Source organism: Helobdella robusta, assembly GCF_000326865.2.
Source record: "Helobdella robusta unplaced genomic scaffold HELROscaffold_11, whole genome shotgun sequence".
NCBI classification, from domain to species: Eukaryota; Metazoa; Annelida; class Clitellata; order Rhynchobdellida; family Glossiphoniidae; genus Helobdella; species Helobdella robusta.
The window spans coordinates 2603781-2617862 of NW_008703617.1; the positions used below are offsets into that span (position 1 = coordinate 2603781).

Genomic DNA, 14082 nt, shown 5'->3' on the forward strand with positions numbered 1-14082 from the left:
GAAATTAACTTGCCTTTGCATAGTTTTTAGTTTTATCAGCCATGTTGGATAGAAATTTATTTCTCAACACATTTGTTTCAACTCCATAGAAATTTTCAAAAATGACAGAGGAATCGGTTGAGTTAGCAAAGATGTTGTCTATGACTTTTACATTTATTTTCTTCAGTGAACCAGTCCATCTCCTGATAATATGCACTGAAGGAAGTTGGGAGCCTTGGAAAGAGTTTTCTTGCAGTAGTATTTCATCGCAATCGTCCAAAACTAATGAAATGCCAGCATGTGTAAATGATGAACGACTTATCTCTAGATCACTCTTAAGATCAGCAGGAGTATTGATGCAGAGGTTGTTGTCTACGAATGAACAATTTGAAATTTGTGTGGTCGAATTTGCTTTATACTGCGAACTATCTAATGTTACTGCAACATTGTATATTCGACTGAAAGTGCAGTTGTTTATTTCAAGCAAGTCAAAAGCCGTGGAGGTTTTTATACAATTTTGAGAGCTGGAAAATTATAAATCAAAGTAATAAACTTTTATCATGATGAATTATTTCTTATTTTAAATTTATCCATAAAATAAAACAATTCAAAATTGTTAAAAAAATGTTGAAAGTTTACCAACTCGGTAAACGCGCAACCGGAAAGTGTGAGCCTACTTTGGACAAGTTTATCTTCTAGATTACTACCACGCCAAAACGTTACAACATTTCCAATTCGTCTGAATGTAGAATTTGAAACTTGGATAACATCACCAACCATCGAGAATTCTCCATCCAGCCCATCAACAACTACACTGTCTAAACTTATTTTGCCCGCTTTAATGATCGCATTGTTTTTCATGTTCAAAAACCTAACATTACTAAGCCTAATCTCGCCTTAAAAAATTGAATTGTTATTTATTTTGTTTATTTTAGAATAAGTTTCTAAACGATAAATAATACATTTACTCGTTATAATGAATAGTGAATCCACATTAGTGATTATCACGGGAGCTCCATCAGTAGCGTTTATGACGAGACTGCCTTTAAATTACATTTTCAAAAAAAGTTTTTACGTGAGACATGAATTAAAATGTTTACTTGTCTTTATTTACAAACAAATATCACTTACCTTCAACGTAAAAACTTCTGCCACTTGCAAACACCAACTCTATACCGGCATTCAGCGTTAATGTAACATCAACCCTTTCATGATATTTTTGAAATTTATTAAAATAAGTAGTTTTGAATATTGGACAATAGGTAGTTCTTACGGTACATATATTGAATACTGGATAGTGTAGACTCCCTTGCTGATGTTGTTGAGAGCCATCGAATAGGTAATCTCTCCACCAACGAATTCTATTGGATATTTGTTAGCTTTTCAATTGACATGAACTATCAACAAACGATTAAAAATGTTTTTAAAATATTCTCACCTATTTCTTGACTAAAAAAATTGAAAACAGGTTTGTTCGTTATCACTTCACTGCCATTAATCACTGAAATAAAGGGCCAAATATTGACCAGATGGCGACTTTGGTCAACATAGAAACATATAATTCTAAATTTTTGTTAAAAGTATTAGAAATACTTTATTGTCTAGTTTTCAGCAAATAACGTTTGGACAATGAAAAAAAAGCAAAAACCTTTTTATTATGTCAGGCCAGTTAGCTTGAGACCATTTGTTGTTAGCTATGTTATAAATTATTTTTGGACTGCCCTCAAACCGTCTCCATCTAACATCAATGAACACATCTAATGGTAAGTCGGTGTTGAAGAAACTGTTGTTTAAAATAGTTAAATTAGTTTCTGTCCACGAATAATATTCTATTGAACGAGAGTTCCGCCACCAAGCCAAAGGTTTGTTATTTAGGAAAATATTGTCGTTTATAAAGCTGTTGGAGTATAGAGTGTAAATGATAGAATCAACCGTATTGCTTTGAAATAGGTTTTGTGATACCTAGAGAAAATAAGTGAATATATATTTTAGTCCGTAATATTGAAATTGTATATTAAAAAATTGCAATGTTGATCAACATTTTAGTCAAGCATTACGCTGAAAATAAAATCGGTTTTCAACGTTTTCATCAAATTTCATAACAGGTTATATACACATACTTCGTAGTTTGATATCGTGATTTCAACTTAACTAATGTTATTTACTTGAAAAATTACAGAATAAAATTCGTGGTTGAAAATTTATAAACAAACTTTTAGCACAATTTTGTACAAAATGGTAATTGAAAAAATTGTTTATAAATAAAATTATAAGAAAACGCCTACAAGAAGTATAAAATAACTAACATTGACTTGACTGATAGGTGAAAGATATAGAACGCGACTGAAAGTACAGTCAACGAATTGGTTCCCTTTTATATCTGCTGTTAAATATGCCATGTATATCATATAATCGCTATAGGCCTGCGTCAATTCAATGAAACTGTTATTTTCAAGTAAAACCTGAAAATACTGAAACAATTGCTGATTAAATTCCATGCCAATAAAACTTAAAACAATTTGAACGGATTTTCCCGTGAATAGAGACGACTTGACTGCAGCTTTAGACGAACTGATTGCATCTCCTCGGGACCGCATAGCAATGGCAGTCGTTGAGAGATTTAAAAAATTTGATTTTTCCACGTGGAGGTTTCCACGTCCAGACCATTGTATCGATTGTCCTCTTGCGTTAACGAATGCGCAATTTATTATAAAACATTGAAAATCTTTTGAATAATCAGCTAAATTGAAAACAATCCCCGACCCTCCGGAATCAATTGAATTGAAATTTTCAATGTTCAGTTGGCCAGTTGCGATGCCATAGATTTGAAGAGCATGAGAAATACTGTTGACAATTTCAATATTTCTCAAAATTGGCAACTTGCCTTGGATCGATATGCCAACATTTGGGTTTTTTATTACAACATTATTGAGTATAGATTGTTTATCTAGGTTGTAATAATTTGTTAAGTTGTAAATACAATGTTTTCAAAAATTAATTGATGTTAAAAATATAAAATAGACTTTGCGAACATGAAAATAAATATAATTTTTTTATAGTACTTACCAACTGCACGTTTTTTTCTCTTTGAAAGCGATTCCTTCCATTCATTTATTTTGAAACTGAAGAAGCTCTGACTACTGGCGACCAAGGCATCCGAAGATGAGACTAAGACTATTGACGACGATGTATCGTTTTCTCTGAATATCACGCTGCCAGCTGGAGCAGAGGAAGACAAAACTTTCAAAGACATATAATCAACATCTGATGGATTGATGGAGGATATTGAAACGAAAGATGCATCCATATTAAATTCATCAGCACGTCTTAGATTGTTTTGGAAGTCTAAAACTAACGATTCTCCATTTTTTCTGTATGAAAATATTTAAAAATTATTATTTTCTGAAAATATATCACTTAGTTTCTTATTTTTACCTTATAAACCACCCTGGCCTATTGTAAGACATCAATGAAAAACATTTGATATCGGTTGCTAGTAAGCATGGGGTAATTTTGACGAAGATATCATCCCCATTGGAACTTTCTGACTCCAGGATAATGTCGTCAGTCGATGACACTGCCAGTCTTTTGCCAGATTTAGTTGTCACTCTCACATATTTATCTATTATTAATTGATCAAATGTAGCAATATTAATAAACTACACTACTGCTTAGCATTGTGTAAATCAAATTGCAATGTGGAAGTTTTTGGCTGACTTTATATAAAATTTTGCGATTGCTATAAAAGTTTCATAAATTTTCACACAACTTTTTGTATTTGTTATGCCAAATTTAAAATTTTTGCGTAACAAACATTCAAAATGCATTTGGACTTTAACACGTAGATGTGTCTTATAACTTTGTGTAATCTACAAATAAAATTTTGAAACACCTACCAGTTTGTTTTGGCAAGAAGTCGAGACACGTTATGTTATAAAACTGCAGACTGGCTTGATTGATGCTAACACTACATTCCTGGATGGAGAACACATTCTGACTGTTGCACTCCAGTACAACTCTCTGAAATTGGCCGGTGTTGTTGGTGCACGGTGGGACAAACATTTGTTCTTCAAGTGAAAGCGAACTGCAAATTTATATTTTTTTTACTTAAGACAATCTATCATCATTCCCAAATTTTGCACGTTTCATCTAACACTCACTTGCAATCGAAGGCAGTTTGACTGATTGACTCTCTATAGCCTGCCTCCTGGCATAACATGTCACCGGTAAACTTTTTATTTGAATTTTCATTCAAACTTACAACAAACCAGGTATTCTTGTAAAACATCGACCACCAATTCCTCTCTTTTTTAATTACCCAATCTTCAATAAAGAGTGTTCATTTCATTGCTTAACATGTAGCGTAATGATTAATTTGATAACATTTTAAAAATTATAAAATAATAAATTTGGGTTACTTATATATTTATAGTAAAGATTATGTATGAAGGCGCGTAGTTCCAACCGAATAAGCTAGTTTAATTTTTTCGTGGCTAATAAGTCGTAATTTAAATTTTTTCCCATCAATTGATTAATAATTAATTAATATTCCATTTATCAAATTTGAATAATAAAAGTTAATATTATTGAAATGGAGTGAGCAAAAAAAATCAAGCATAACCGGAAAATTTTTGTTGAAAAATAATGCCCTTCCAGAAAAAACTGTTTGAACTTGATGCTAGTTCAATTTTGTTGTTCTCAATTCCAGACATTATTAAATTTCCTTAGAATCATAAAATTATCGTGAATAAATTTCCATAAAATAAATTCTGTTTGTTTGCAAACCTTTCACTATGATTCCGCCGGACAAAAAGTTCATTTTGACCCCTGGTTCTACTGTCAATGTTATACTAAGAGGAATTGTAATATCCTCAATAACTGAGTAGGGCGATTTTTTCAAGGTAAGCACAAAATCTTCTTCCAATATGCCTCCGATCTGGCCATTTCCTCTTTCAAAAGATGATGTTTGCGTTATTAACGTAGTCATATTGGAATCTCCGAACCAGGGTGTAAGTATTGTTTCAACTAAACTTGGACTTTTTGATTTATCAAAAACTCTTAACTTAGGATCTGAAACGTTGCCCCAATAATTTTTTACAAAATAAATAGGCAGTGGATGTTGATTCGAAAATTCTCTCAATATTTTCATTTCATAATCAGAACTTGGATTGTTTAAAACGTTGCGATTGGATGTTAACCCGAGACAATTTGTTGATAAGACTGATGTTACATCGTTCCTCTCAAAAATATTATTTCTTAAATAAATTGCATATACGTATTCAGGAGCATAATAACCGAAACACATCAGATTTAAAACTGCTGAATCAGCCCTGACACCAGAAATATCTCTGAAAGCGTTGTTCTCTATCTTCACGTTGCCATTCATGATCGGGTCAAATGCATTGTAATTGTTAAACAATTGGAAATCTAATAAATAAGCACAGTGCGTTAGTTGCGATTTTATGTCATTTCCACTTAAATCAATCAATTTAGGGTTCCGCAAATGAATGTAGAAACATCCCGAAAGTATGTTATTACCCGTAAATTTTATAGCGTTTTCTGATGTATATAAGTTATCGATGTGCAGAGTGTATCTTAAACAATTTATGGTGTTGTTAGTCGCCTTCAAATTGAGAATGTTTGCCCAGTTAACACCAAGACAATCCCAACCAGACTTCAGGAAAGAATTTTGAATAACTATATCCTATAATATGAGAAAATTTATACATGGAGTAATGAATAAACATGGAAATAATCTAAAAAATTCTTTCTCAATTGTCAACTAACAAAACTGTTGGCAGAAAAATATAAATAGTTTATTATGGTAGAATTCTCCAGAAGAATATTTGCATATTGACAGCCTGTTATACACGCAGAGTACGAACCAAAGACTGTACTTGATTCAACAATTAAATTTAAAATCGATACAGAGTAAGTAGCTATCGCATAATTTCCAGAATCAATAACTGAATGTATGACCGATAGTGAAATATTCTTGGCTTGTTCAATACTTATGCAAACATCACTACACTTAGCAACCACTTGCTCCAGAAAAACTTCAATTGAAGTTTGGCCATACACTTTTAAGAAAGTGTTGGCATTAAATGTCGAAGCGTATACGTTTAGAGGTGAATTGACAGCTTCAATGGCTAGAGGCGTTTCACTGACTTGAACATTTTTCATCATAGTACCTTATTACGGATTAAATTAACTTTTGAAATAAAACCTTTTACAGTATTAGATCAATTTGAAATGTTTAAATGCAGAAAAACGTACCAACGCTGTTTGATAACTTTATTCCATTCCATTTATAATTATCGAAAGACGTCAGGGTTACGTTGCCATTAATTTGTAAACAACCACCTGTCCGATGTGTAAATATGTATCAGCAAGTGATAATGAAAGTCTTTTAAATGTGAAAAAATTATTTAACCAACGAACCTTCTATTACCAGACCAATTTGGGCTTTGAATTTCAAAGTCAGCGGACCTTGAATTATCAAACATGAGCCATTACTAACATAAATGCTACTTGCTACATTTAATTCATTGCCAGCTAATGAAGGTTGCAAAGTTATATTGCCGTCTAGGAAACCTTAAAACGCGCGAGTTTTTTTAATTTGAGATGTTAGCTAATAAATTTTAATAGTTATAAATGCATATTTTTAATGAAACTTTTGAAAATTTTGATTCAACTGGTCAAATTAAAAAAAAAACCTCCTGCTGTTCCATTCTGCGTTGAAAATCTTCTCAGTGGTAAGGTGAGCGAACCGTCGGTGAATTCATTCTTTAGAATTGATGAAATTTGGATGAAAGATTTGCTGGAGTCCTTATAGAAATCAAATATACGATCTGAAATGTTTTTAGCATCTGTCGTTCCCCAGTAATTTAAATCGGCTTTGTAAGATAGTCCGGCATTGTATGGTGCATGGCAGGCGACCTCGTAAGGAGAATTAAAGTTGATCAGTTGGTTGTTAGATAGCGTCACAACATATACGCTCGGTACATTAAACGTGACTACCCAATCAACCGAATTGTTTGCAAATATGTTAGAATCAATTCTAACGACAGATCTTGAAAACAAATTCGCTTGCAAACAAGCGGAACCAACGTTGTTTGTAAATTTTGATTGACTAATGTTAACAGCAAGTTCAGGGCAATTATTATTAATTTCGATGAGCAAGGTTTTCCATGAGTTATTGATAAACGAGCAATTCACAACAGTCAGAGTCTTCAAACATTTACCCAAGTATAGAGCGGCTGTTGCTTTTTTGTACTCGCTAAACAGGGAGTTTGATATCCTCAATGAACTTGGTGTCTGATCAGAATACAAAAAAAATTCACTGGCTACAAACGTTGTTGATTCTATGACAATGTTCGCTTCAAACATATACATTAGGTTTAAAAAAACTCCTTTGCTCCGATGATTTTTAAATAAACAGTTTGTTATTCGTATGTCGACAGTTACTGACCAAGCTGAAGAATATTGCGCGAAAATGCCGTAATCGTTGTTTTGAAGTATTGTGTTGGAGATGGATAAAAGAAATGCGGAGAAATGATTGGAATATCCAACATTAATGCCTGCGTTATTGTTGTCGATGAATTTTGAAGATTCGATGAAAGTTGTTTGCGCGCGAGGCATTTCAACACCGTACTGCGAGAGAGTTCGTCATTAAAAATAATTTAATATCTTTAAAATGTTATATTTAAATATTTTAAATCTCACCTCATTGCTTTTGATAACGCAGTTCGTTAAATTTATGTTTTCGTTGTTAGAGAATGAAAGTGCTAGCCAACTGTTTGTGACAATGAACCCCTCCCAATTCACATTTTTCATGCTTGCTCTTATGCCGGCTCCACGGACGAATAAATGTTTCAAATTCATGTTGTTGCAAGCTGAAAAAATAATTTGCACTTCACCCAAACTGATTTTCAATAAAATAAACAATTATTCAATCAAAAATTATACCCGAATTGTCTGCGGGAAAAATGACTCCTTGCCAAAAAGGTCGGTTGTTATCAAAATAATCCAAAGTTGTGCGGTAGCTCAGAATGTTGTTCGACAGCATTTGAACTTCTAAACCTTCAATGCTCTCCAGTTCCAAACAACCTGCATTCAATGATATTGTAAATGGACGTTAATGTAAGAAAAATTTGAGAAACAGAAAAAAGAATTACCTGAAATAGTGAGTGAGGCAGATTTATCAGCAAATACAATTTTAACGTCAGCATCGATTTGGAGCGTTGTTTCAGCAGTCAGCACTATTGGTGTTTTGATCACGTACGGGTTATTGACTGCTGCCCAGTACGTGTTAGCCTGGAGTGATAAGTTGCAATATATCCAATGTTCATTCAATGTGTTATTAATGGGGAATGTGTGAAAAACATTTTAATAAAAAAATTTTTATTTAGATATTAAAGAAACACTAATAGAGACAGAAGTTATTATTTTATTTAAAAATTTTTTACGGTGATGTCTTGGAGAATTTCAACTTTTCCAGGAACAGTCGTTAGAGAAAGGCATCCATATATCTCCATTCTTATGGAGGGCAAATTTATATACGCTGTTGGAATGATGACTACAAAGACAGCCTTAAATTGAAATAATTTACATGACTGTTTAATGCGTTTAAAGGTTAAAGATCAAAGGTCATTTTCTCTTGGGCGCTTGTGTTTCAAACACACACATACACATACACACACACTCAGACACACACACACACATACACACACACACATTGCATGTGTTACGCGGGGATCTCCAAGCATCATGAATTTTAAAATTTTGTTTTAGAATTCAACGAATTCTCCATTATTTACAATCTCGAATTCTACCTGAAATTGCTTCTCAAAATATACAACATTGACGTCATATCCGCCATGATTTCCTTCGAACTCGTGAGCCAGTGCAGCGTCGTCTTCGTCGGTACCATAAAAATGCCACAAATACGAGTCAATGGAATACATGACCTTATTCGTAAATAAATAATATATTCCTGACCATAGAGTACAGTAATTGCATAACTTTACTAATTTTTTCAATAATTATTTTCTTGCAGATAAATAATTTTGACTTAAATATTTAAAAATTATTTAATCAAAATGAACCTTGAATTTTGTGATGTAGTAGTGACTGTGTCCAGCCATGGCAATTTTTGTGATGGTGTAAGGGTACGTAAGATCGACGGACAAGTAGGTGAAGTGGGGGTAATTATAACTCGCTATCCACGCCGCTAGAAACAAAGTTCAACAATTTTATTCTCATAGCCAGATTATTTAACGGAGGTAATATACGGAAATTTTGTTTTCCTTCAGCAATCACAACTGCTAGAAAGCTAAGAAAAGATCCACGTATAAATAAATCACAGAGGTTTTATTGCGAAAATTGAATAATTGAAAAAGGAACGTTATATAAGTCTATTTTTCAAACCATGCCCTGCCGGTATAAAAATTCTTAATTTGGTTTCAGTTTTGCCAAGTTGAAGTTTTATTTATTTGAAAATTTTTAACCTTGATTTGTTTCATTGAGCCTGGCACGCTGGGGTAGGAAATCAAAATTATAACTTGACGGAGAGAATATCTTTTCATCAATGATTCGACCATCTCCCATACCTAGGGCCTCCATGCAAGTTGCTGGTGGCTTAAAACCTGCTTGGTTCAGTTGCAGCTTGTTTTGATTGCAAATTAAATATTTTTCTTATTTTGTAAAATAGATCAATATAAAGTTTAATAAGAATTAAAAAGGCCCAATATTTTATTATAAATTTAAAACAAAACGAATTTTTATAAACACCTAGAATATTTTTGAACAATGCCAAATTAGATAAATTGATAAAAATGGTGAAAATGATAGCAACAGTGTTGAGGGAAGATAAAATAATATTTGGCGCTCGAATGTCCACCAGCAAACTGACCACAGGTAGGCAGGTCACAAAACTCCCATTCGTTATTAGAAGCGTCCAAATAACAGAACGGTTTGTCGTGATGGCAGGCGGCTGGCTCAGCAGGGTTGCGACAAAAATTGTGTGTCTTCGTCAAATCAACGCCTTCAATGCCCTTTGAAATTAAAGTTTAACAAAACTTTTAACTTAGTGAATGAATTGTAAAAGTGTCTATTATCGTCAGCATTTTCTTCGATTTTATTTCTCTACACTGTCAGCATACAACTTTATCATTAACTTCAACATCTTCGCCATTATTTTTATCATCGAACCGAATTCCAACATCATACATTGCATCATCATTTCTATCACCATCACAAATCTCATCGTTGGCATCAGCATCGTCATCGTAATTACATTTTATCATTTTTATTGTAGTCATTAACTTCATCATACTTCTTTTTATCATCACCTTGGAGCATATTGGCCCGTTGTATAGCCATGGAAAGCATGGTTTTCCAGACGCTGATACGTTCATAGTGCCTGTGTACACTCCGTCACTTGGCGTACAGTCTGTTTAGGATGTTGTGATACGGTGATGAGGATGAAAAGATGATAATGTGCATGCGGTCTATCGAGTTTGATGATGAAGAAAATGATGATAGGAAGAGGATTTTGAAAAAAAGGATACTGAAGATAGATCTGTTATGTTATGTTATGTAGTTATGGTGAAAACGACGGTGAATGTATTAATGTGATGGGGAAAAAAATAATGTAGGTTTATAATAAAAAAGATAACAAAAGCAATGTTAACGATGTTATGTGAGGATGATGGAGATGAAGATGATGATGATGATTCGATGTGATAATGATAAAAACAGTTATATCGTAATGTGAAAAGGATAGACATTATATTATGATAAAGAAAATGATTTGATTTAATTAAGAAAAATTTTTCTTTGTTTCATTTAAACTTTTAACTCATTGCACAAATCATACCTTCTGCTGTAACATCGTTTATCTGGAACAGAAGTACCACAACAGCTATGCTTATCATCATCATCTTCATCATCATCATCATCTTCATCATCATGACGATGAAGATGATGACACCCGTAATCTTTTTTTGGCTCTATTCAACAAAATCTACTCAGTGCTACAGCTATTATTTATTATTAATAATTATCATAAATTAAGTTGAACAATTGATAAAAAAGATAAATTAATTCTTTGTTTTGAACAAACACTAAAACAGCATACACACCAAACGAAAAGAAATCAGGTTAAATAGCTCTGACCCCCACGATGTTTCTCTTGAAGAATGCAAAATTTGCGCATTGTTAACTGTCTTGGGATATAACGCTATTGTTTTAGCTTGTTGCATACCTTCAATTAATCGCCAGAACAGTATGTGTGACTATAAATTATATATTAACTGTTTGGGTGATGATATTTATATGTACAATAGTGTTTCAAATAACAACAACAACAACAATAATAATAATAACAACAACAAAAACAACGACAACAGTAGTAATAATAATAAACACAACAATAAAAAAAAGTATAAATAACGTAATGCCAAGCTTAGGAAATGGCGTTATTTACTGTAATGTAATAATGGCACAATTGTTTTCCTAAGGACCCTTAAATTAAATTAAATTAAATTAAATTAAATTAAATTAAATTAAATTAAATTAAATTAAATTAAATTAAATTAACTAATTAATTAATTCGTTCATTAAATTAAATTAATTGAATTAAATCATATTAAATTCATGTTTTGAAGGGAGGGAACAAAAAATTTGATGAAATCCTTCATTGACGGTTTCTTGTGAGATGAAAAATTATTCTTTTTAATTAAAACAAGCTTTTTGAGCTGAAAATGTGTGTGTGTGTATAGTTTGAATTGATGAAAATGGCATAAAAGACATTTTGTTGAATTAAGACAAGGTTTTTGGTCTAAAAATGTGTGTGTGTTGTGTGTGTGTTGTGTGTATGTGTGTGCGTGTATAATTAAACTGAAGATAATGGTATAATAAGTATTGAATCTAAGGTATTGGATATAGAGAAACAAAATGGTTAAAATGTCTGGCATTGCTTGGTCTGAGTTGAAATACCAAAGAACCACGCATCATATCACATTCAGTCTGGCAGATTTATAATTGATTCATGCGAAATCACTTGCATTTGTTTACTGCCAATACTTCTAGAAAAGAATAAAAACATAGAAAAAATAAGTTAAAGTTGATGAAGACCTGTATAAAAAATGAGCTTAAGAACCTATTGCAGCAAGCTGGAAGTTTGACGTAATTGGACAAGGAAGTTTAAGAATTAAGCAACATGTATTATAGTTATTAAATTGTTGGTACTCACTAAACCGTGACGATGCAACGCTGGTAAAATTACGTGTAAAAGCAATATGGAAAATTATGAAATAATAATAATAATAATAATAATAATAATAATGAAAATAAAATTTTAATAACACAAATGATAATAATAATAAAAATATGACAGCAACATAAGCTAGCAGCATGTAATGCATGTAAAAATTAACGGACAATGAAATGGTAATAATACTCTCACACCATTATTAACAAATTATTGCTGAGATAATTGACAATAATGTATTACACACACATACACGCACACACATACATATACAAACACGCACACAAAGGTTTTTTAATATTTTATTATCATTCACATTTAAGTTTGATAAATTTTTTCATATATTTCTTAGTTGGCAATGTTTGATGGCAAATGATTTTTTTTGGTTTAAAAATATCGGTAATCGGTTTAACTTTTCAAAATATCTTTTTAATTGATTTTGATTAAAATTGTTTATTTTTATTCTACAAAATAATAACACGAAATAAATTGATGATATATTCTATGTAGGTATGTTATTGTGTAAAATATAGTCAGCGTATATATGTGAGTATGATATCAATTATTTGGAGACACGAGATCTCTTGAAACTTTAACAAAATGTGTACAATAATTAACAAATTGAAAAGTTGTTTATTAAGTCTTTGAAAAAAATGAAATAGGTTTGCATTGAATGTAGAAACTTCCTAACTGTACATAATAACTGAATAAGTAGTATTTATAATATGATAATAATTTTCATAACTCATTTTATTATTACTGACAGTTTTTCATTCTCACAAAATTTTGTCAATTATCTACTTCCATTTGGAAAGCTTCGAATTCAAATGAAATTGCTTAAAAATTCTGCTCGAATATTGCTCAGCTTGCCTTTCCAAATCTTTTTTTAATTCTCCAAACATTTCTTCTTCTTTTTTCAAATTCTCAAGCTCTTGTCTTTTTTTATTCACATGTTTTCGGTAACTGATTTGACTTTTTGTGAGTTGTACTTCACCACCTACCTGCTTTTTTCTGCGGTTTCTTTTCAATTTTTTCTCTTTTGTGCCTGAATCTGATGATGACGTCGATTTTTTGCTGCTTCTTCTCCGCTTGCGTGATCTTCTTCTTGATTGTTCCTGCTGGATGATTTTGAGTTCGTTTGCGTCAACTGTGCTCACTTTGGTCTCGTTTAATTTTAAAGAGGTTGACGGCGTCAGTTGTTGGCTACCCTGGCTCTGGAACGCCTGTGTTCTCGATTGGCGTTGTGTACTTAGTGCTGGAGCGGATGATTCATTATTAGTTGAATTGTCAGTATTTTGAACGGCTTCAGGTTTTTTCCAGCACAACGAATCGCTCGCTCGAGTGTCGAAATTTGTTAAAATTTCAGCTAAACGTTTCAAGCTGTCGTCGTTAGGTGAAGAAGTTGTGGAGCCAAGTGTTTGCGATTCGGAGGGAGTCCTATGTTTTTTATCAGAGAAACTTTTATCCATATTGATCATGTGTGAGTTATTTTATTCTATTATTAAACCATTATTAATATCAAATGATTCAGTTTAAACATTCAAAAACTTAAATCACTGTTATATTATAAACTTTCAGCAGTTTCAATAAAATTCTACAAATTCTAAAATATCATCAAAGTTACATACCGTTTAAAAAATATTCAAACATTACTCTGCAGCTACTATCAAACAATTAACAAATTTAAATTTAAACTCGATGCAGATAATAATGTTAAATACATCGATGGTAATTTTCGCTGTTACTCCTAATTTGAAAAAAATTTGCAAGCTGTGAGATAATTAGTGGAAAAATAATTTTATTTAGTGTTATATAATATTAATAGCCAG

General features: G+C 32.0%; 2 protein-coding genes across 2 annotated transcripts; both read right to left on the reverse strand.

Annotated features, from left to right (window-relative positions):
• Positions 1 to 1685: 1685 nt before the first annotated feature.
• On the reverse strand, positions 1686 to 11197 carry HELRODRAFT_167348 (hypothetical protein; the record flags this gene model as incomplete). Its single annotated transcript, XM_009012866.1, has 21 exons — positions 1686 to 1736; positions 2286 to 2926; positions 3046 to 3350; positions 3415 to 3601; positions 3876 to 4063; positions 4140 to 4302; positions 4765 to 5683; positions 6022 to 6170; positions 6256 to 6342; positions 6421 to 6573; positions 6696 to 7632; positions 7705 to 7874; positions 7948 to 8088; positions 8157 to 8295; positions 8472 to 8570; positions 8814 to 8948; positions 9087 to 9211; positions 9489 to 9626; positions 9893 to 10034; positions 10332 to 10432; positions 11158 to 11197. The coding sequence occupies 21 exons, from the start codon at positions 11195 to 11197 to the stop codon at positions 1686 to 1688; spliced, it is 5010 nt and encodes a 1669-aa protein (XP_009011114.1).
• A 1853-nt stretch (positions 11198 to 13050) lies between these two features.
• HELRODRAFT_167349 (hypothetical protein) lies at positions 13051 to 13722 on the reverse strand (the record flags this gene model as incomplete). Its single annotated transcript, XM_009012867.1, has 1 exon — positions 13051 to 13722. The coding sequence occupies one exon, from the start codon at positions 13720 to 13722 to the stop codon at positions 13051 to 13053; it is 672 nt and encodes a 223-aa protein (XP_009011115.1).
• Between the last annotated feature and the right edge of the window lie 360 nt (positions 13723 to 14082).